Here is a 24,802-nt window from a genome sequence, read left to right on the forward strand (position 1 = left end):
TAAAATGATGAAAGATGGTTTGATTTCTCTTGTCCTGATTCTCAATTTCCATCTAATGCAGATAAATTATCTGTAGAAAGCATGCTTTGATTTTAGCAAATTAACATTATATGTGTACTATTGCTCATGAGCAAGTATTAAGCTGTTTGGCTATTTGCAGGTCAACTTGTATATCTTAGAAAAGTTTGAAATTAACACAAGTATCATCATATTTTCAGAGAGGATGTGTAGTTGTGGCCTGGCCACTAGTCAGCTATGTAACTAGTCCTTAGGTAAGTTATTACTGTCTCTCTGGACTTGTGTTTCCTTGCCTGTAATATGAAGAGGTTGGACTATATAGTCACTTAAGACCCAATCTGGTAGCTTTAACAGTCTTTGTTTTGCAAGTACAAATGTGATACTGCCTCCATCGATGGTAAGGAAAAGAAACAAAACCAAGAAACCTGTTACAAGCTACAAATGGGACATTCAGGTTGAAAAAAAGGGACAATTGTGAATTTCCAAGACAGAGACAAAAAATGATGGTACTCATTCCTACTTGACCATAGGGTTTGTTAATTCTGTTTATCTAAAATTAGTTATGCTAGATTTTTTTAATAGCCAGAAATATCCCTGATATTTGGAGTGAACCATTTTCTAAATATGGCCCAAAATATAGCACTGAAATTTTATAGCCAACTAATATTTTGAAGCATGCTATATGTTTATGATAATAACTCTGCCTACATTTTGGCTCAGAGTGGCTTACACATCCACCTAAAGGGCCCAGCTCAGAGATTATGAACTGCTAAGTCACCTGGAAAAGGATGACGTAAATACTGTCCCTTTATATTATTCTCCATAACTTATCTCTGTGAAAAGCGTCTGACACAGCTATCTGGACAGAAACACCTATCCAATCTGGATCACATTTCTTACCATGACGTCCCCTTCTGTAACAGTTTTGTACTTTCATACATTTGATTAAGTTCAGTAAACTTTTTACTGTTCATCTGTTGTGTGCTAGGCACTAGGAGACAGAAAAGTCACCCCTTCCAGCCCTTCAGCAGCTCATAGTCTAGTAAATGAAATAGACATGTAGTCTGACAAATCGTGATCGTGACTATCTTGGAACAGTATACTTCTAGGTGAGGTGTAGTGGTCACAGAGGATGAGCTATGTAACATTATTTGACTGGATCACAGGTCAGGAAAGGCTTAGACAAAGTGATACTGAGCTGAGATTCTGAAGGATGAATTAGAATTTTCCACTGGACCGAAGCTGGGGGCGAGTTGGATTGGGGGTGCTAGATAGTGGGGACACATGCCAGCATGTAGAAGAGCGTGGGATCAGACATGTGGTGGTATATTCAGGAGATTCCAAGCAGTAATTACCCTGAGGATGCTGAGTCTGTGGCAACTTTTATGAGGTGGAGCTCTATCATGGGGACCTTCTACTTTTGTTCCGTATATCTCTATTGCTCAATAGAGGGGATGCTCAATTTGGCGTCCCTTTTTATGATAGATTCCTATGCCACATCACCCTGAATTATGGGTGAAATATGAATGTATAGAATAAGAATTTACTTTATCGTGGCCTTTGCCTTCACAGCCTGATTTTGTCAGGATTCTATACCCAGGGCCATTAATGGTTACCACCATCTTACCCCTTATCTCAGTGGTAGAAGAAGGTGGGGCTATATTTCCCTCATTGGGCACCCTCATCGGGAAGTGATTTTGGTGAGCTGGGACTTTGTGCACTCTGAAGGACAACTCTTCCTTCTACTACGTGCAGTATGTTGTTTAACTTGGTACTAATAAATCTTTGTTTTCTTGGTTTCTTTAGTAAAGAGGGTGTGTATGAAATCAGCATGTCACCCACAGGCATATCTAGGTAAGTGAATTCTCACTAGAAAGGTACTATAGTTAATCACTTACTTCAAGTCTTTTGAAATATTTAGAATGTTTTCCTTGTAGAATGTTAACCTTGATTAAAGTATGTAACATCTGCCCCTTAAATTCCTGGAGAGCAAATATGTGGTAATATCTCCTTTTATACTAGCTTCAAAACATTTTCATCACCTCTCTGTCAGGTATAGTATAACTGTTACTTCTCCAGTTGTTCATGTGAGGAAATGAGGTCCAGGGAGATTCAATACTTTGTCCTAGTGTTACATGGCAGTGTAATATTAAAGTTGAGTCTGGTCTCAACCTCTGTGCTGTGAGTGATATATTATTGTTGGGTTGTTGTAGTTGTTGTTCAGTCGCTAAGTCAGGTCCGACTCTTTGGACCCCGTGGACTGTAGCGTGCCGGGCTCCTTTGTCTTCCACTGTTTCCCGGAGTTTGCTCATACTCATGTCTGTTGAGCTGGTGATGCTGTCTAACCATCTCACCCCCTGCCATCTGCTTTTCCTTTTGCCTTCAGTCTTTCCCAGCATCAGGGTCTTTTCCAACAAGTCAGCTCTTCACATCACATGGCCAAAGTTTTGGAGCTTCAGCGTCAGTCCTCCCAATGAATATTCAGGAATGATTTCCTTTAGGATTGACTGGTTTGACCTCCTTTCAGTCCAGGGGACTCTCAAGAGTCTTCTCCAGCCTCACGATTTGAAAGGATCAGTTCTTTGGTTCTCAGCCTTCTTTGTGGTCCAGCTCTCACATCTGTAATGAGTACTGGAAAAACTGTAGCTTTGACTATACGGACCTTTGTCAGCAAGGTGGTAGTCCTGCTTTCTAATACTCTATTTAGGTTTGTCATAGCTTTCCTTCCAAAGAGCCAGTGTCTTATAATTTCACGGCTATAGTCACCATCCCCAGTGATTTTTGGAGCCCAAGAAAAAAAATCTGTCACTGCTTCTGCTTTTTCCCCTTCTATTTGCCATGAAGTGATGAGACCAGATGCCATGATCTTAGTTTTTTGAATGTTGAGTTTCAAGCCAGCTTTTTCACTCTCCTCTTTCACCTTCATCAAGAGGCCCTTCATTTCCTCTTCACTTTCTGCCAGTAGAGTGGTATCATCTGCATATCTGAAGTTGTTGATATTTCTCGTGGCAATCTTGATTCCAGCTCAAGCTTCATCCAGCCCGACATTTCACCTGATGTACTCTGCATATAAATTAAATAAGCAGGGGGACAATATACAGCCTTGATGTACTCCTTTCCCAGTTTTGAAGCAGTCCCTTGTTCTATGTCTGGTTCTAACTGTTGCTTCTTGACCCACATTCTCAGGAGACAGGTAAGGTGGTCTGGTACTCCCATCTCTTGAAGAATTTTCCACAGTTCATTGTGATCCACAGAGTCACAGGCTTTAGCATAGTCAATGAAGCAGAGGTAGATATTTTTCTGGAATTCCCTTGCTTTCTCCGTGATCCAGCAAATGTTGGCAATTTGATCTCTGGTTCCTCTGCCTCTTCGAGACCCAGCTTGTACATCTGGACGTTCTTAGTTCATGTACTGCTAAAGCCTACTTGAAAGATTTTGAGTATAATGTTGTTATCATATGAAATGAGTGCAGTTGTATGATAGTTTGAACATTCTTTGACATTGCCCTTCTTTGGGATTGGAATGAAAACTGACCTTTTCCAGTCCTGTGGTCACTGCTGAGTTTCCCAAATTTGCTGACATACTGAGTGCAGCACTTTAACAGCATTATCGTTTAGGATTTTAAACAGCTCAGCTGGAATTCTCTCACCTGCACTAGCTTTGTTTGCAGTAATGCTTCCTAAGGCCCACTTGACTTCACACTCCAAGATGTCTGGCTCTAGGTGAATGACCACACCATCATGGTTATCCTGGTCATGAAGACCTTTTTTGTATAGTTCTTCTGTGTACTCTTGCCACCTCTTCTTAATCTCTGCTGCTTCTGTTAGATCCTTAATGTTTCTGTCCTTCTTGAGACCATCTTTGTATGAAATGTTCCCTTAGTATCTCAATTTTCTTGAAGAGATCTCTAGTCTTTCCCCTTCTATTGTTTTCCTCTATTTCTTTGCATTGTTCATTGAAGAAGGCCTTCTTATCTCTCCTTGCTGTTCTCTGGAACTCTGCATTCAGTTAGGTGTGTCTTCCCCTTTCTCCATTGCCTTTTGCTTCTCTTCTTTTCTCAGCTCTTGGTAAAGCCTCCTCAGACAACAACTGCCTTCTTGCATTTCTTTTTCTTTGGGATTGTTTTGGTCACCACCTCCTATATAGAGTCCGTAGCTCTGCAGGCACTGTGTCCACCAGATCTACTGCTTTGAATCTATTCGTCACTCCACTGTACAATCATAAAGGGTTTGACTTAGGTCATACCTGAATGGTAGAGTGGTTTTCACTACTATCTTCAACTTAAGCCTGAATTTTGCAATAAGGAGCTCATGATCTGAGCCACAGTCAGCTCCAGGTCTTGTTTTTGCTACCTGTATAGCGTTTCTCCATCTTCAGCTGTAAAGAACAGAATCTGATTTCAGTTTTGACCATCTGGTGAGGTCCATGGGTAAAGTCATCTTTGGAGTTGTTAGAAAAGGGTGTTTGCTATGACCAGCATGTTCTCTTGACAAAACTAATAGCCTTTGCCCTGCATTGTTTTGTACTCTAAGGCCAAACTTACCTGTTATTTGGGGTATTTTTTGTGGACTTCCCTGGTAGCTCAGCTAGTAAAGCATCTGCCTGCATTGCAGGAGAACCCAGTTTGATTGGGAAGATCCGCTAGAGAAGGGAAAGGCTACCCACTCCAGTATTCTTGGGCTTCCCTGGTGGCTCAGCTGATAAAGCATCTGCCTGCAATGCGGGAAACCTAGGTTTGATCCCTGGTTTGGGAAGATCCCCTGGAGAAGGGAAAGGCTACCCACTTCAGTATTCTGGCCTGGAGGATTCCATGGACTGTATAGTCCATAGGGTCACAAAAAGTCGGACACGACTGACTGACTTTCACTTTCACTTTTGGGTATTTCTTGACTTCCTACATTTGCATTTCAATCCCCTATGGTGAAAAGAACATCTTTTTTGTGTGTTAGTTCTAGAAGGTGTTGTAGATCTTCATAGAACCAGTCAACTTCAGCTTCTTCGGCATCAGTTGTTGGGGCGTAGACTCGGATGACTGTATTATTGAATGGTTTGCCTTGGAAATGAACTAAGATCATTCTGTCATTTTTGAGGTTGGACTCAAGTACTGCATTTGGGACTCTTCTGTTGACTGTGAAGGCTACTCCACTTCTTCTAAAGGATTCTTGTCCACAGTAGTAGATATCATGATCATCTGAACTAAATTCACCTGTTTGTGAATTTAATTCATTTTAGTTCACTGATCCATTTTGGTTCACTGATCCATAACATGTCAATGTTCAGTCTTACTATCTCCAGCTTCACCATGTCCAGTTTACCTTGATTCATGGATCTAACATTCCAAGTTCCTATGAAATACCGTTCTTTACAGCATTGGACTTTACTTTCCCCACCAGACACATCCGCAGCTGAGCGACATTTCTGCTTTTACCCAACCACTTCATTCTCTCTGGAGCTTTTAGTAATTGCTCTCTGCTCTTCTCCAATAACATGTTGGATACCTTCAGACCTGGGTAGGGGGAGGGGGCTCATCTTCTGGTGTCGTATCTTTTTGTCTTTTCACGCTGCTCACTGGGTTCTTGCAGCAAGAATCCTAGGGTGGGTGCCGCTTCCTCCTCCAGTGTGCCGGCTTCTGTCACAACTCTGCACTGTGCCCCATCTGTCTTGGGTGGCCCTGCACAGCATGGCTTATAGCTTCATTGAGTTACACAGACCCCTTCACCATGACAAGACTGTGATCCACGAAGGGGATTGCTTATTATTGCATGGATTATTATGTTAATCATGCATTATTATATATAGTATATGTTAAGTTATATTGTATTGCTATATAAAGGTAGATTTCAATAATATTAAAGCATATGCGGTTTAGGGTATGTTAGGCTGTAGTCATTATTTCATTTTGAAAGCATCACCTTAGTGCATGTTACTGTAAATTAAGGAGATGTTTAAATAAATCAGAATTCATGTATCTAAGTGAATTGCTTAGAAAGAGTAGCTTTTGCATTTGGAAGTCTCTGTAGTTAGTCCAGTGGCACTGCCATTGTTAAAACCCTTTTCATAACTTCCGTTTTCAGAACTTCCCTTTTAGAGCAAGTTTAATAGTCACATAAGGAAACCAGTTGCATTCTTTTTGTTACATGTCATTGTTAACCTGGTATGGCTTCAGGTGAGCTCTTTAAAATATCAACTCACAATATGTGTAAGCCGAATTATTATGCTTTACACTGGAACCTTACACAGTGCTGTATGTCCATTATATTTCAGTAAGACTGGAAACAGTAATTCAGATCAAACATTGTAAACTGTACAGCTGGTTAAAATTAAAAAATTCCTTGTTAGCTGTTAAAAAAAAAAAAACGTACCTTCAAAGAGTGAAAATTTATTAGCAGCAAGGCTGTTGAAGAGCATGTTCCTGTCTTTCAGAACATTTCCTAAGAAAGTTATCCAGAAATTCAAATGCATTGTTAAAATGAAATCTTATATTAGGGACATTGAAATGAAAACCACAGTGATATACCACTTTATATTCACTAGAATTTCCACAGTCAAAAAGACAGCAATAAGTGTTCTTATAAGAGAGAATGTGGAAAAACTAGAGCCTTCCTCTATTCCTGGTGGAATGTACAATAGTACAGTCCACTTAGAAAAAAGTTTGGTGGTTTCTTAAAAGTTACGCATACCTTTATCACATGACCCAGCAGTTTCACACTTAGATATCTGATTTCAAGAGAAATGAAAACATACATCCATACAAAGACTTGTGTGTGAAGGTTCATAGCAGCCTTCAAAATAGACAAAAGTAGAAACAACTCAAATCTCCATCAATTGGTGAATGGACAAACAAAAGGTGTTATATCTATATAATGGAATATTTTATTCCACCATAAAAAGAAATGTTTTGATAATGTGCTACAACATGGATAAACCTTGAAGACATTACACTAAGTTGAATTTTACAGTATACTATACCTGAGTAAAGGAGAGAAAAAAAGATATCCAAAACAATTCTGAGCTGACTTGGCATTGTTGAAAGAAGTGTCTATTCAGTGAGATAAAAAATCCTCGTTTGGATATCTTTAGTTTGTTATAGTTATAAATGATTGCTTTCCCTACGACTGGCATAGTCTCGGAAGACTGTCAATTGTTAAAGTAACACAGGGCCAAGCATTTTATTATTCTGCTTTTCACAATGATGCTATCAGGTGGAGGTCATCTTTGTGGGACAGATGAGAAAAGCCAAGGTTCCGAGAGGTTAAGTAACTTGTCCAAGGTTTCACAGCCCAGCAGTGCTGGGGTAGTATTTGAACCATGTCTGTGAAAGCCGTCGTGTACCTCCTTATCCTTCATTGCCTGTTTTATTGCCTGTCTTAACTTGGCAGAGATTGGTTTTTCATCTGGACCATCATGATCTGGATGATACCACCCTCTGGGGCTGTGGCAAGATGATTTCATCTACCCACGAAAGGAAGCATCGTCCAGATTCATTTACTCCGCTGATGGCTGGAGTCCACCCGTCTTCTGTGTTCTTTAGTTAGGAGCTGTTCTTTCTGCCTCCAGGGTGTGTTTGTGTCCTGGCTTCGTTGACTTGAAAGAGGCCAACTCAGTGTTTGAACAGCTTTGTCGGGATGTTCCCTGGAAGCAGAGGACTGGCATCAGAGACGGTAAGTGGATATCTTGGGATCACAGTTGTTGATGTTTGGCCCTCCTTTCCAGATTGTTTTCCAGTACGCTTGCGTCTTGGCATCGCAGCCAGACTTGCACAGATGTTCAAAGCCTAACTGGAACCCTAAGCAGAGGCAGGAATTCACCAAAGGGGGACAGGGCAGCGTGTTCCTCGCAGAAGACACAGCGCATGGTCCTCAGTGTGTGGCAGAGGTGGGCTTTCAAGGAAAGGAAGGAAGTTTGGTTTGGCTGAGCTGTGGTTGACGTGCTTATCTCCCTTACTGTTTGATCACTGTTCATTACTTCAGACAATGCCAGCTTCCCTCTTCCTTCATAGAAGCTTCCAGAACTTGTTTTTTTCTGATTCTGTTTGGCATCTGTTCTTTCCATCATCTTTTTATTGTCACTCTAGTCTCACTAGAAGTCTCCTTTAGCTTCAGGATTTGTAGCATTCTCCTGAGCTTGTCAAGATTGCCTGACTGGGAGTGGGTACTACACAAGCAGCAGTACCTGCTATACCAAAGGTGGTCACTGGGGGGCGTTGGTGCTCTAGCATAGAATCTTTTTTTTTTTCCTGGCACATTGATTTTAAATTTTCTGTGGAGAAAGAGGCAAAGTATACTGGCATCACTTTTGTAACAGGCATCAGAAGGAGAGTCGGCTCTTTCAGGGCAGCCTTCTAATTCCCAGCAGTTTCTACAGCAGGGCTTTTGGTGACAGACTTAGCTTCAATTGCTGGCTCTTTCAAAGTGATTGTTTATTTTAGACAAATGATATAGTTAAGTAATTTTCTGATTCTTAATTTTTCTGATCAAGAAAATAGAGCTAATAATAATACCTATCTTGCAAGGTTGTTGTGATAATTAAATGAGACAGTGCCTGATAACGTACTTAACAGAATACTTGGCACATAGTAAGCCTTCAGTGAATGTTAACTGCTTTTATTATTATTGTTGTTGTAGTGGTTGCAGTCAGTTGTAAGGAAAAATAGCAGATCTGTGGGTAGCTCCTTCTTTAATTATAAAGTGGATATCAAAAACTTCTGATTAAAATTAAATATGTGCTATGGTGGGTCAGAGCACCTTTTTCTTTGTTTGGAATTAAAAGGGCTTAGATAGTGGTGGCACATGGGTGAACAGTTGGTTTTGTTTCCTGTATGGACGTTCGTGCCACAATTTCCTACCTACAAGGGTTCAAACTCCATGTCCTGCATCTTAGACCCTCCCTAATGTGAATCCTCTGTCCTGCGGTGTGACTCCTTCACCCTGGTTTGTGTCACCACTGACACAAATGGGTCACACACATTCTTACCCCAGAGCCTCACTCGTACTGGTTCTGCCAGTATACCCTCTCTTGCCATCCTTTTAGCTGTCCCATGCCACTCCTGAGGTCCCGTGCCCCTTATGAAGGTGGAACCTTGGGTCAGAGCCCATCCTGCCTCTTGCTTTGTATTTCTCATAGCTCCCTATACATTACTAGGCAGGGTGTTGGCACTCGGTAGGTACACGTAAAATAGCATCGAACCCTTTCAAAGGCCCTGTATTTTCTTTCTTAGATGTAACTTACCAGCAACCAAGACTTACAGCATGGTATGGAGAACTTCCTTACACTTATTCAAGAATCACTATGGAACCAAATCCTCACGTATGTTGGAATGTTGTTATTGATATGGTTTTACAGACGATATACTGTGCCTGTAGAGTACTGTGAAATAACAATAAATGGCCTTGTGGAGCTGTGCGGTGGTTCCTGGTTCAAAAAACCCTCCGAGTTCAAACACTGAGTCTTTGTGCTTATCACCATGGATGTGCTTTTGATCCACAGATGAAGTCAGAGGATGAGAAAAAAAACTGGAACTAGAGTAAACTAGAACCAGACGCAAGGATTTCAGAGAAATGAATCATTTATTTTCCTAATCTCCTCCTTCCCCAAGCTTTTCTGCCATAGCCCTTTGTGTATCTCCTGGTATATATTTGCTCTGGTTCCAGATCCTTACGACTGACCAGTGAGGGCAGAATGTTTCTTTCCATGTCTCAGGCTGTTTTCCCATTTGTGAGAAAAATCTGTTGCTTTTCTTGTTGACACTGTATTCATTCTGTGGCTGCAGTTCTCATACTTATCATTGCTTTGGCTTGTCTCTACTGCTTCTTGTGTTTTTAAAAATGTCCATGAAAGACGAAGAGATTCTAATGTATAAATTAAGCTTATCCAGATGCTGGAATTAAGATCCAAGAAATAGCTCTCTGTTTAGTCCTTGGAATCTTGCCTTTGGCAAATAATAATATGGTTTTTGTGTGTTTTTTTTTTTTTTTGAAGGAGACTTTGAAGAAAATGGAGTTTTTGCTTATGGCATTGGAATAAAGAGAAATGTGACACATTTAGAACTCCTAGTAATTTCTTATCATAAACTAGCCTTTTACTAAAATGTTCAGGGATTAAGTATTGACTGAAGGGAACATGACTTTTTCACATGAAGAGATAGATGGGTGCTCTGGTTTCTAAGGCTACATTTAGAATGTAACCCAGGGAAGTACTGAGGAGACCCTTTATATCTGAAATTGACTTGGAAACATGGAGAGAATCGAACTAAGCCAGTCCAGCATAAACTGCTGGATATGTTTCTGTCAGAATTAGTGTATCTTCTTATCAACAGTTACAACAGAGAAGTTGAGGATTAAATAGCCTGTGGGAAAGAAGTTCTTTCATTCTAGCTGATCTTTCAGAACAGGATTTCTCAACCTTGGTATCACTGACATTGCAAACACGACAACTCTTTGTTGTTAGGTTGTCCTGCGCATTGTAGGATGGTTAGCCGTATCTGTGATTTCTGCCCCCTAGATGCCAGAGGCACCCCTTACCCAGTCAAGGCAGCCAAAAATGACTCTGAACGTTGCTAAACATCTGTTGGGGTTCCAAACTGACCTTGCTTGAGAACCACTGCTTTAGATTAAACGTGAGACATGTAAGGTCTGCTGAGGTAGAGTGACCGCTTATGCTTGGGGACATTTTGACAACTCTTCAAAAGAATTGTTTAAATGACAACCCTTTTCTCATATCGTAAGTAATATGTGTTTATTACTGAAAATTTAGAAACTGCAGGTAAATATGAAGAATATTAAAATTTTGAATAGTGCTTCCATCTGATGATTTGGTCCCAGTCTTTTTTTTCTTTTTAAGCAAATATATGTAGAGAATTTCTCTATAAAAATAAAATCAGTTATTCATATACTACATTTAATTTTGCTGTATTATTAACACATTGTAGTATCATAAGGTTGTCATATTAGAATTCTTTAATTTGAATTTGACTGGCTCATAACTTTGTACTTATTGCTAATAGATTTAGTTTTATATCATCTGGAACGAAATCAAAACAGATGTCCCTTTCTCAGATTTTTTAAGGGAAGATTCCCTAATGTGTATATATGTGTTGGGGATATTAGTTTAATTTTAAAGTTGTTTTTACCTCAAGCTTAGTATTCCATAGCACAGGAGGAGGTTCAATCATAGGTACTTAAATGTCTTTTAGTCTGTTTTTGGCTGCACTGGGTTTTCATTGCGGCATGCAGACTTTCGCTAGTTGCAGCACATGGGGGCTTCTCTAGTTGCAACTTGCAGGCTTCCGTCATTGTGGAGCATGGGCGGGTGGCTTCTAGAGCGCATGGGATCAGTAGTTGCTGCTTGCGGGCTTGCTAGTTGCCCCCGGCATGTGGGATCTTATTCCCTAACCAGGGATCAAACCCGTGTTCCCTACACTGGAAGGTGGATTCTTAACCAGTGGACCACCAGGGAAGTCCCTTTTAGTCTTTTTTCCAAGCTAAATCTTATATGAATCCACTGTGTGGAAATAAAAGAGTACCCTCACTGACTGGTAGTCTCGCCAGCTTGACCTCTCCTCCTTTCTCCTCCTGTGGTCCCAGAGGCATCTCTGTGGTACCTGGGTCTCTGCAAAACACTGTTTGAAGTCCACCAAATAGGTCCTTGTATTTTCTCATACTCTTTTCCTCAAATGTCTTTTAAGGATAGAATGTCTTCACTGAAGAGTGAGATGACGCTGGATTTTAATTTAGACTTTCAGTTCTGCGGGATCTGTATTTAGAGTATTGGTTGGAGAGTCTAAATTAATCCCCTAGTTCATTATTCCTTGTTTTCTCCTTTTCTACTTACTTCACCACCAAAAATAACCAAGAAAAAAAAATATATTCACTTAGAAACATAATGCAGACTTGGTGTTAGCTCAGTCCCTGAGCAAGTCAAGGAAGTGCTAATTAGCTTCTCAGTTACATTGCCGAAAAGCTATCCTCCTCCTTTACGATCTTGTGTTTCTTGTTAAGTGTATGATTCTAGCATCTGATCTTTATCCCCACGAAGATAAGCTGCTGCTTGTTGTCATTCAGTCATGGCCGATTCTTTGCGACCACATGGACTGCAGCATGCTAGGCCTCCCTGTCCCTCACCACCTTCCAGAGTTCACCCAAGTTCATGTCGTTGAATCAGTGATTCTTTCCAACCATCTCATCTGCTGCCCTCTTCTCCTCTTGCCTTCAGTCTTTCCCAGTATCGAGCTTCCCAGGTGGTCCTAGTGGTAAAGAATGGCCTGCCAATACAGGAGACTTAAGATACACAGGTTCAGTCCCTGGGTTTGGAAGATCCCCTAGAGAAGGAAATTGGAACCCACTGTAGTAGTCTTGCCTAGAGAATCCCATGGACAGAGGAGCTTGGTGGGCTACAGTTCATGGGGTCGCAAAAAGAGTCAGATATGACTTAGGGACTAAACGGTTATCTATAGCCCTTGAGAAAGAACTATATATCCTTGACTATGCTTCAGTTCAGTTCAGTCACTCAGTCATGTCCGACTCTTTGCGACCCCATGAATCGCAGCACGCCAGGCCTCCCTGTCCCTCACCAACTCCGGGAGTTCACTCAAACTCACGTCCATCGAGTCAGTGATGCCATCCAGCCATCTCATCTTCTGTCATCCCCTTCTCCTCCTGCCCCTAATCCCTCCCAGCATCAGTCTTTTCCAATGAGTCAACTCTTCGCATGAGGTGGACAAAGTACTGGAGTTTCAGCTTCAGCATCATTCCTTCCAAAGAAAGGCTGATCTCCTCTAGAATGGATTGGTTGGATCTCCGTGCAGTTCAAGGGACTCTCAAGAGTCTTCTCCAACACCACAGTTCAAAAGCATCAATTCTTTGGCACTTAGCTTTCTTCACAGTCCAACTCTCGCATCCATACATGACTACTGGAAAAACCTTGACTAGATGGACCTTTGTTGCCAAAGTAATGTCTCTGCTTTTGAATATGCTATCTAGGTTGGTCATAACTTTTCTTCCAAGGAGTAAGCGTCTTTTAATTTCATGGCTGCAGTCACCATCTGCAGTGATTTTGGAGCCCAAAAAAATAAAGTCTGACACTGTTTCCACTGTTTCCCCATCTGTTTGCTGTGAAGTGATGGGACCAGATGCCATGATTTTAGTTTTCTGAATGTTGAGCTTTAAGCCAACTTTTTCACTCTCCTGTTTCACTTTCATCAAGAGGCTTTTTAGTTCCTCTTCCAACAACACAAGAGAAGACTCTACACATGGACATCACCAGATAAGCAACACCAAAATCAGACTGATTATATTTTTTATAGCCAAAGATGGAGAAGCTCTATACAGTCAGCAAAAACAAGACCGAGAGCTGACTGTGGCTCAGATCATGAACTCTTTATTACCAAATTCAGACTTAAAATTGAAGAAAGTAGGGAAAACCACTAGACCATTCAGGTATGACCTAAATCAAATCCCTTATGATTATACACTGGAAGTGAGGAATAGATTTAAGGGACTAGATCTGATAGATAGAGTGCCTGATGAACTATGGACTGAGGTTCGTGACATTGTATAGGAGACAGGGATCAAGACCATCTCCATGGAAAAGAAATGCAAAAAAGCAAAATGGCTGTCTGGGGAGGACTTACAAATAGCTGTGAAAAGAAGAGAAGCGAAAAGCAAAGAAGAAAAGGAAAGATACAAGCATCTGAATGCAGAGTTCCAAAGAATAGCAAGAAGAGATAAGAAAACCTTCTTCAGCGATCAATGCAAAGAAATAGAGGAAAACAACAGAATGGGAGACTAACAATCTCTTCAAGAAAATTAGAGATACCAAGGGAACATTTCATGCAAAGATGGGCTCGATAAAGGACAGAAATGGTATGGACCTAACAGAAGCAGAAGATATTAAGAAGAACTGTACAAAAAAAGATCTTCACAACCAAGATAATCACGATGGTATGATCACTCACCTAGAGCCAGACATCCTGGAATGACTATGTTTAATGACTACTAATGACTTTCCCCACATCAGGGTCTTTCCAGTGAGTCAGCTGTTCACATCAGGTGGCCAAAGTATTGTAGCTTCTGCTTCAGCATTCGTCCTTCCAGTGAGTATTCAGGTTTGATTTCCCTTAGGATTGACTGGTTTGATCTCCTTGCAGTCCAAGGGACTCTCAAGAGTCTTCTCCAGCACCACAGTTTGAAAGCATCAATCTTCTGCATTCAGCCTTCCTTATAGTCCAGCTTTCACATCATATATGACTACTGGGGAAACCATAGCTTTAAATATACAGACCTTTGTGAGCAAAGTTGATATGCTGTCTAGGTTTGTCATAGCCTTCCTTCCAAGAAGCAAGTGTCTTCTAATTTCAGGGCTGCAGTTACCATCTAGTGATTTTGGCATCCAAGAAGAGAAAATCTGTCACTGCTTCCACTTTTTCTTCTTCTATTTGCCATGAAGTGATGGGACCAGCTGCCATGATCTTAGTTATCTGAATGTTGAGTTTCAAGCCAGCTTTTTCACTCTCCTCTTTCACTTTCATCAAGAGGCTCTTTAGTTCCTCTTCATTTTCTGCCATTAGAAAGTTATCATCTACATATCTGGGGTTGTTGATATTTCTCCCAGCAATCTTGATTCCAGCTTGAGCTTCATCCAGCCTGGCATTTCACATAATGTACTCTGCATATAAGTTAAATAAACAGTGACAATATACAGCCTTGTCGTACTCCTTTCCCAATTTCAAACCAGTCAGTTGTTCCATGAAAGGTTCTGAGTGTTACTCCTTGACTCACATACAGGTTAAAGATAGCTTAAAGCCATAAAATAAATAGGAAGTACAGCTTGATAACATTATTATGGAATTTCACTCTTGAACGTAGGTTAGTTTAATAACATTTAGTGATCTAAGTTTTGTTTCTTGTTATTGCAGTTCATTTGTTTAAATCCTCTGCCTTAGAGGAGCTGAATAGATATTTTTCCAAAGAAGACATACAAATGGATAATGGTGGTGGTGGTGGTGGTTTAGTTGCTAAGTCGTGTCTGACTTTTGTGATCCCGTAGACTGTAGCCTGCCAGACTTCTCTGTCCATGGGATTCTCCAGGCAAGACTCCTGGAGTGGGTTGCCATTTCCTTCTCCAGAACAAATGGACAATAGGCACATGATAAGATGCTCAGCATCACTAATTAGGGAAATGCAAATCAAAGCCATAGTAAGATATCATCACCCCATACCTGCTAGAAAGGCTATTATCAAAAAGGCAAGAAATAACAAGTGCTGGTGAGGATATGGAAAAAAGAGAGCTCTCATACCCTGTTGATGGGAATTTAATTGGTACAGCCATTATGGAAATTTCTCAAAAAATTAAAAATAGAGATACCGTATGATCCAACTATCCCACTTCTGGTTATTTATCAAAAGAATATGCAGACACTAATTTGAAAATATATGTGCACCCCTGTGTTCATCACAGCATAATTGATAATAACTAAGATATGGAAACAACCTAAGTGCCCATCAACAGGTGAACGGATAAAGATGTCGGGGGTGTGTGTCTGTCTATATATATGTTGTTCAGTCGCTAAATCATGTCCAACTCTATGCAATCCCATGGACTGCAGCACGCCAGGCTTCCCTATCCTCCACTGTCTCCCGGAGTTTGCTCAAGTTCATATCCATTGAGTTGGTGATGCTATCTAACCACCTCATCCCCTACCATCCTCTTCTCCTTTTGCCTTCATTCTTTCCCAGCATCAGGGTCTTTTCCAGTGAGTTGGCTCTTCGAATCAGGTGGCCAAAATATTGGAGCTTCAGCTTTAGCATCAGTCCTTTCAATGAATATTCAGGACTGATTTCCTTTAGGATGGACTGGTTTGATTTCCTTGCAGTCCAAGGGACTTTTCCAGAGTCTTCTCCAGCACCACAGTTCGAAAGCATCAGTTCTTTGGTGCTCAACCTTCTTCATGGTCCAACGCTCTTATATTTATAAATGGACTACTACTCAGCCATTTTAAAAAAAGATGAAATCCTACCTTTTGTGAGACCATGGACAGACCTTGAGGACATTATGTTAAATAAGTCAGGTGGAGAGGGATGGATTCTATATGATTTTATTAATGTATGGAATATAAAAAATCAATAATATAAATGAACAAACCAAACATGTAGGTACAAGGAGCACAGTAGTGGTTCCCAAATGGAGGGGACAGAGGAGGGAGGTCAACTGTGTGGTGACGGGTGGAAACTGAATGTTTGGTGGAGGTGAACGTGCTGTATGGCTGGAGAAGGACATGGCCACCCACTCCAGGATTCTTGCCTGGAGAATCCCATGGACAGAGGGGCCTGGCAGGCTACAGTCCTTAGGGTCACAAAGAGTCGGACACTGCTGAGCGACTGAGCACGCACACATGTGCATGGCAGAAATATGATGTTATAAACCAGTGTTACTTCAGTGAAATAAATAAAGTCCTCTGCTAAGAGTCTAATGCCACTATCTGTAACACGGAATGCCAGCTTTTAACATGACTTCCTTGAGACAGTGAAGCTGATTACCGCATATGCTCCCTGGAAGTTTTACCTGATAATAGTCATGGTATGTACCTAAGAATGATATTATGCTTTCCTTTGCTGAACATACATTTCTTCACTTCCAAACACAGAACATGAACTCTGAAAGGGCTCTCTGAAGTGGCAGTTCTTTTTTTTTTTTTTATAATTTTAAATGTTTATTTATTTTTGGTTGTGCTGGGCCTTTGTTGCTGCACAGGCTCTCCTCTAGTTACAGAGAGTGGGGGCCTCTCTCTAGTTGCGATGCACAGGCTTCTCACCGTGGTGGCATCTCTTATTGCAGAGCTCAGCTCTTGGGTGCATGGGCTGCAGTAGTTGTGGAGGTGGGCTCAGTAGTTGTGGCTCCTGGGCTTTAGAGCACAGGCTCAGTGGCTTGTGGCACATGGGCCTAGTTGTTCTGCAGCCTGTGGGATCATCCTGGACCAGGGGTCGAACCCACGTCCCCTACGTTGGCAGGCAGGTTCTTACCGCTGAGCCACCAGGGAAACCCTAGAGCGGCAGTCCTTAAAGTAGAACCTGTGGGTCCCTGGAGGGAGTCCACGAAGTTCTTTTCGGGAATCCACAGGGTCAGAATTATTTTTATGAGATTACTAAGACTAGGTGACATTTTTCACTGTGTTGAGTTTGCACTATGCAAAAACAATGGTGAGTAAAATTGCTGGTGCCTTAGTGTGAATCAAGGCATTGCCACCGAACTGTACTAGTAATCATTGTTTTCTTTACCACGTACACTTCCAGTTTAAAAAAAAAAAAAAGATGGTTTCATTCAAGGGTGTCCTTTGATGAAGTGATAAGCATTATTTTATTAAATCTTGATCTTTTAAAATTGTTTGATGAAATGGAAAGTATGCATAAGGCATTTCTGCTACAAATGATTTATGATGGTTGTGTGTGATTGCTTAAGGTAGAAGCTGAACTAGCTACTTTTATCCTGGACCATTTTACCTGGAAGAGCAACTGGCACACACACTGTTCAGACTTGAGTATTCAGCAGACACTTTGTCAGAAGTGAATGAAGTGTCACTTCTAGGAAAACAATGGACAGGATTTAGTAAAAGTTTGATACTGATAAAAGTTGAGGTTTCAAGGAAATGTTAGGAATTCTGGAAAAACTCATATCCTTGAACCTGACCTCTTCCCATTACTTAGCTTTTTCTGAAGAAATCAGTGGTAACCTTAATGGAGATGATTTTTTAATGGTGTATAATGAAACATGTCAGTAGTAAGAGGGTCTGCATAACTCAATGAGCCAGTATTTTCCAAATGACCAGTGCTTGATGTTATAGAATCATGCAAGATTACAAGATCCATTCAGAGTGCAAGTTGGACCAATAGATTTAGATGTAATAATATAAAAAGTGCGTTGATATAGTTTCAGATTCCACATTGCCTCTAACCTTTAAGAAATCAGTACAGTTGAGCTTTGGTTTAATAGCAAAGAATATCTACGGTTATTTGAAAAGGTTTTTTCTTCCTTTTTCGAACTACATGTCTTTGTGAAGGCAGTTTTCTTTGTATGTGTCAACAAAAACATTTAAACAGATTGAATGCAGAAGCAGATATTAGACCCAACTCTCTTCTGTTAAATCAGACATTGAAGAGATTTGCAAAACAGTGCTGCTCGTCTCACTAATTTTTTTGTATTGGAAAAAAGCTAATTTTCATAAAATACTACTTGGGTTAGCATGTAATGGGGTTGTTATTTTTTAAATGAATTAACCAAAAGTTAAAATATTTTTAGTTTTAATTTTTAATATGGTAGCTATCATAGCTATAACTCAAACACATAGAAGTTCTTTGGGGTCCTCAGTAAGTTTTTTTGGCTGTGCTGTGTAGCTTGCAGCATCTTAGTTCCCCAACCAAGGGTTGAACCCGGGCCCACAGTAGTGAACGTGCTGAGTCCTAACCTCTGGACTGCCAAGGAATTCCCTCCTCAGTCATCTTTGGTAGTGGTGTGAGAAGCCCTGTCCTACAGGAAGCTTCTGTAAAGCACTTGAGGTTTCTTGGAAGGCAAGACATACAGAATTCTAACCAGAACAATAAGAGCTACACTGATTGTAGCTCCCTAGTACAACCTAAGGTCAAGGGTCATAGTTTCCTAAAGCATGTATGGCGAGATGGTGAGTTCTGAATATAAACTACAGGTGTGAACTCGGTGCTCAGGGGGCAGGGCTGTGGACTGTTTAAATCTTTTGTAGTTCACAGCCATTTCATGACTCCATTCTGTAGCGTTTTTCTCCTCTGGGTTCTGGTCTTAGGAAGTGTGCCACTCTAGAAATATTAAATATCCTTTTCAAAGAGCAATTTTGCCACTTGTGATAAAATGGGAGTGGAATCCTGGTGGCTCAGATGGTAAAGAAACTGCCTGCAATGCGGGAGACCTGGGTTCGATCCCTGGGTCAGGAAGATCCCCTGGAAGAGGGCATGGCAACCCACTCCAGTATTCTTGCCTGGAGAAATCCCCGTGGACAGAGGAGCCTGGCAGGCTAAAGTCCATGGGGTCACAGAGTCAGACACAACTGAGTGACTAAGCACAGCACAGGAATGGAACAGAGGGCCACCCCGAAGGAGAGCTGTTTCACCCTCAGACTTCAGTCTTTATCTGCCGACTCCTGATGGCCCATCAGCTGTGGTGACAAAGCAGGCTTCCTGCTCCACATGCCACCTCCATGCCTTACTGAGGCGACCGCCCAGAGTGTACCGACAGTTACTTCTCTGGAGGGTCATATATTTAACATGGAAAGGATGAGATGGGAGGATAGGCCTGGTCTTCATGACATTGCTACACCAAATTTAGCACCTTAATAAAATTGCAGAGGTCAGCTTGCTTCAGAATAGACATGACGGGAGAGAATGCGACTTCTCTTCTGGCCTGATGCTTATTATGTTTCAGATGGTTTGCTTACCCCAAGCCCCTGTTTATAGTGTGACTGATGCTGCGCTCCCTGTTTTTCCCTGTGACTGCCACTGTGTATCTCCTGTGAACTGTCTCTGCCCCTTCTCTTGACCTGTTGATTGCAGTGGCATCCTGTGCTGCTCACGCTGAAGAGCCACATTGAAGAGAACACTGGCCACACCTTCAACTCCTTGCTTTGCAATCTTTACCGAAGTGAGAAGGACAGCGTGGACTGGCACAGCGATGACGAGCCTTCACTGGGGAGGTGCCCCATCATTGCTTCACTCAGCTTTGGTGCCACACGCATGTTTGAGATGAGAAAGAAGCCCCCGCCAGTGAGTAGTCCCTTTATTTATTTTATGTTCCTCCCACTATCTGATAATCGGTGAAAAAAGAGCTGGGCTCCTAAAAGGCTCCTATTTTCAGATTTAGGGGATTGGAGTATGTGTCTGGTTGATGAAATGTTTTCAGCTGATGGCTTATATCCTGTGGATAACTTTTGACTTCCAAAGAGGCCATTCATTCCTTTCTGCAACAGAAATTGCCTGCCGTGTGCCAGGTGTCAGAGTCTTATTTCCATTGGTGGAAAGGACAGACATGGTCCCCATCCTCATGGAAATGGGGGTAGACAGACATTATTCATTACTCAAGTAACTGGATGGCAGAGCTCAAGTGAGTAGGGGCAAGAAGGGAAAGGAAGGAGGCTCAGGGAAGATGCCCTTCTTTAGGAGCCTTTATTTTAAGTAAGTGTTCTTCATGGCAGTGTTGCCTGTCCTCTTTGAAGAGAAGTACCACAGTCCATCCTAAAGGAGATCAGTCCTGAGTGTTCATTGGAAGGACTGATGTTGAAGCTGAAACTCCAATACTTTGGCCATCTGATGCGAAGAGCTGACTCACTGGAAAAGACCCTGATGCTGGGAAAGATTGAGGGCAGGAGGAGAAGGAGACAGCAGAGGATGAGATGATTGGATGGCATCACCGACTCAATGGACATGGGTTTGGGTGGACTCCGGGAGTTGGTGATAGACAGGGAGGGCTGGCGTGCTGCGGTTCATGAGGTCGAAAAGAGTTGGACACGACTGAGCGACTGAACTGAACTGAACTGAACCACACGCATCCCCATTCCTTCTTAGCCAGTTCCTAAAATCCAGATGAACATTACCTCTTTCAGAGAGGAGGTTCCAGCCAGGTGACTAGACAAGCTTCGACTAAACTGTAGAATAACTTGAGCTGTCCAGCCCCACTCTTGCCTATATTTTAATACATTGGAGGGGTATGAGGGCTCTTTGTGTTGTTGTTTTTTTAAAATCAAGAAGTGTAGAACTTTTGGACTGAAGCAGATAGAAAGATAGTAGGAACTCTAAGAAAAGAGCAAAGCTCTACCAAATTATCTTATTTCCAGGATTTGCGTTTGGGTGTTTTTTTTAAACCAAGGCTCCCAATCATTTAGCTTATAACGTTAAACCAGACACAGTCAGTGTGGACGGCCTACAGGGCTGTGTTTTGAGTATGACCTAATCCAGACCACATAATTATCAGGCCGTCAGTGCTTGTGTCTGTTCTTCATCAGATATACTTCTTGGGCTGTTTTCCTGACATGTATTTGGGTTTCCAAACATGGTATTTTGAAGCATATTGTGTTGTTTTGCACTTACTCCATTAAGCACCTTTCCTTGGCATATCTTCCATCGACAGGGTTGTATTTGCTTCTGTTTACACAGAAGCTTTGGTCTGTGTTGGTGGGGATTGGGGGTAGTTGTCAGTTGCCAGTGACTTCCTGAGTAAACTTGCTCCCTGGGCACTCTGACTAGCCTCACTGTCCCAGTGTACCAGGGAAAACTGCCTAAGAAGCAGGCTCCCCAGCCTTTGCCATGTTCCTTTCAGGCACAGTTAGCTTTTATATGCAGGCTTCCACTTGGTTAAATCCTACGTTCACACATGAGGAGTTCATCCTGCCCTTCTTAAGTCTTCTGTTGTGTGAATGGCAGAGAAACACCAGGTGTCTTATTTTAAAGTTCAGACCCCCAATCCAGACATACGGAACACCACCTTTTTGCCAGGCCTGGTCTTGGGAGCTGGGATTATAGCCATGAGTAAGTGAGATGAAGTCATCCTTCCCCTCCTGGAGCTGATGATCTGGCCCCTGTTAGTGCTCTGTCTCCCTTCCAGGGTTATCCTTCCAGCTCTCTGAGTGGACAGCAAACTCTGGTGGATCCAGGATAATCTTTGGTGTAAGCTGAGTCTCTGCTTCTTTGCAGTGACTTTCTTTGTTGCCAAGCACTCAAGTATTCAGTTCCCGTTTTTCTCTACATGTACATTCACCACCACCACCATCACCCTTTTTCAAAAACATTTTTTGGCCTATTTCCAGATTTTAAGGTTAAAAATTCCCGAAGCATGCTTTGTAGGATAATTAGTTTTACTGTACAAGCAATTTCCAACTGTTAAACATTAGTCATTGGAAGGACTGATGTTGAAGCTGAAACTCCAATACTTTGGCCACCTGATTTGAAGAGCTGACTCATTTGAAAAGACCCTGATGCTGGGAAAGATTGAAGGCGGAGGAGAAGGGGACGACAGAGGATGAGATGGTTGGATGGCATCACTGACTCAATGGACATGAGTTTGAGCAACCTCCGGGAGTTGGTGATGGACAGGGAAGCCTGGCGTGCTGCAGTCCACGGGGTTGCAAAGAGTTAGACACGACTGAGCGACTGAACTGAACTGAAGCATTAACAGTGTTCTGGTGCCCAGAATACCTCTATTCCTTTTCCCCTCTAGACAGCTGAAGGTCATTTTCTCATATGAGAACATATTCATGGTGATCAAGAATTATTTCTTGGAAATATAATTCAGTTATGTTATAGGTTAATGGGTGGATAGAAAATGTAACTGCCACATAGCGTTGTGTCTGAGGGCAACCATTTGGAACAAAATCTCTAAGAGGGACACTGACCATACTTACTGAACCTTTGTCTTCTCAAGGCTTCTTAGAGTCTATTTTGATGAACAGGAGTGAAAGCACAGGCCGTGAAACACTGAAAATGTGGTTAAGTCCCTGTAATTGTCTGCCGATAGCAGGGGAATTTGCACTATAACTGTAGTAGCTGATTTGATGAAAATACCTATCTGATAAGTAAGAAAATTTGTCTGAGATCTTGAAACAAAGTTGGCTGAGGAAACAGATATGGGAAGAAATACAAATGTGTCAGTATGTCAGGTGACTGATTAATCAGTTTTTGCTTCTGGCATAGTCTTAACTGTGATTGAATTTGATGCAGTTGTATATTCCTTTAATTCTGACTTTTGTTTAAGATGGGGAAATTGAAGGTTAATATATTTGAAATTATAATCATGCGTTAGTAAATACAGTTTTAAAACTACTTCCCCTCCCCCCTTCCCCTCACCCCCTCCCCAAGAACCTATAAACTCCATTCTTGGATAAACAAAACCCAGGTTTAAACTTTTGGAAAAATTTCTTCAAGTTTCTTTAACAGATTTAAAACATCTTGGGCTTCACACATCTAGCTAAACTTGAGCTATAGAAGCTTTTCTCTGAGTTGACATCTTTGGGAATGTATCTTAGGGCACATCATATTTATCTTAGAATAATGATTCCTTTTCTGAAGGATTGGAAGGAGAATGGTTATTGCAAATCTGTCTACTTTTTTTCCTTAACTGTGGTGATAGCTTTGAGAACATGACTCATGATTCATATAACTCAAGCTAAAAGCATAAAATAAAAAGTGTAATTCAAGTTAGTCTTCTGTGTGGAATTGTAGGAGTCTGACTTTCTGTAGCTCCTAGGAACCTGTCTCACTATGCCACTAAAGACTGTAGTTTTCATGTCTGTCAACAAGACATTTGGAGGGTGCTAGAGATCGTGGGAGGGGATCTTTTTCAAAATCCAGTTAGTTTTAACCTATCAGAGAAGTTAATACCTGTTTGACTTGAGTCAAAGTTTCTCATCTAAAGCTGACATAAAGGAATCATGAGATTTCCTGTATTTGATTCAAGTATGCAGATTTGAGACAGAAAAGCATCTGTTCGGGGCCACTTTCAAAGGGAATTAGCCTTTTTTTTTTTTTTTTAAACATTCAACTCCCCCACCCCTGCAGCAGCTGTTTGTTTTGCAGTCTGGCACCTTAAGTAGTTCTCTGTAGCTGCTGATCTTCTGAAAGCTGCCCCAGTTCCACACATTGCATTCCTAACAATTTCTCGCTGTGCTGAGATGGTAAGGAGATCTTTGTTTCCCTAAGCATCAGTGTCCCTCTGATTCATGCAGTTGGCTCAGGCGGCTTTGCACATGCATCATCCTTAGGATTAAACATTCACTCCTCCAAGATGCCAATCCTTGATCCTCATCTCCCTGTCCAAGTCTGTCAACGTCTGCTCATTTGTTTTGATTTTATAGTCAATTACCACTTCCTTTAATGATAATAAGCTACTTGGAGACATGGTAGCCTTTCCTTCATTCACCCATCCCTTCTTTTGTTAATTCAATTAAACCTGAGTGAACAGCATTGTGTCTATCTTCCGGGGCCAACATCAGAATATACTATCTGAAGACAAAAGTAAAGCTTACCAACTATACCTCTGTAGACACTTTTTTTTAAGAAACCAAGAAGCTCCAAAAGAATTCTCCCAAGGTGGGCTCATTAAAGCTTTTCTATGTTTGTGTCCCAAACCCAGTTGTACTTTTCAGGCTATGTCATGTCCCTGTTATAAAGATTAGTCTGGTTCTTTTCCCAGTATAGCTTTAATTCTATACTGAAAAACAGGCTGGAAAAGGAACTACAAAAGCCATTTGGCAGGCTGCTATTTCTCTGTCGGTTACCATAGAAACAATGATGGCTGAGTTGGGGAGGGGGGTGAGTATTAGATAATAGGAAGTTTGTGATGCACTGGAGGTTTAGATGCCAAAAGCCTTGTTTTCTAGAAAATCACCCATGCATAAGCACTATCCTTTATCAGCTGAATCCTAAAAATGTGAGGGGCTTCTGTCTACCTCAAGATGATTGAGTTGAGGCAAGTTGGGAAATTTTCCAACCATTCCTTTCTCTAGCACCTTCTGAAGAATGAGAACTCTGTTCATAATACCAAAAAAGATGTTTGTTAGACCACTTGTGATGGGAGAGGTTGAGAGTTACCAGTGCATTCGAGTTCCTAGTACCTCCCTGTTTACACACTACTGGGAAGAATGGGATATAAAAAGGTCATTTAAATCATAAATATCAATATTTTTTCCAGGGCTCTAGAAGAATTGAGGATATTAGAATCCAAAATAATATAAGCTGACTAGCCTAAATTTGAAAATCGGGTAAACTAGACTGTGTGGCCT

The 24,802-nt window shown here is 41.4% G+C and overlaps 1 protein-coding gene across 6 annotated transcripts in view; it reads left to right on the forward strand.

Annotated features, from left to right (window-relative positions):
- The window catches only part of ALKBH3 (alkB homolog 3, alpha-ketoglutarate dependent dioxygenase), a 42,689-nt gene that overhangs the window by 3,908 nt on the left and 13,979 nt on the right, over positions 1–24,802 (forward strand). For all 6 annotated transcript variants that reach the window (XM_052652483.1, XM_052652486.1, XM_052652484.1 and 3 more), the window contains 4 exons: positions 1,825–1,872; positions 7,576–7,679; positions 9,236–9,324; positions 19,587–19,796. In XM_052652483.1, the coding sequence (XP_052508443.1) occupies positions 1,825–1,872; positions 7,576–7,679; positions 9,236–9,324; positions 19,587–19,796 (451 nt within the window). The remainder of the gene's footprint in view (positions 1–1,824; positions 1,873–7,575; positions 7,680–9,235; positions 9,325–19,586; positions 19,797–24,802) is intronic.

This window comes from Budorcas taxicolor, chromosome 15, assembly GCF_023091745.1.
Source record: "Budorcas taxicolor isolate Tak-1 chromosome 15, Takin1.1, whole genome shotgun sequence".
Classification (NCBI taxonomy): domain Eukaryota; kingdom Metazoa; phylum Chordata; class Mammalia; order Artiodactyla; family Bovidae; genus Budorcas; species Budorcas taxicolor.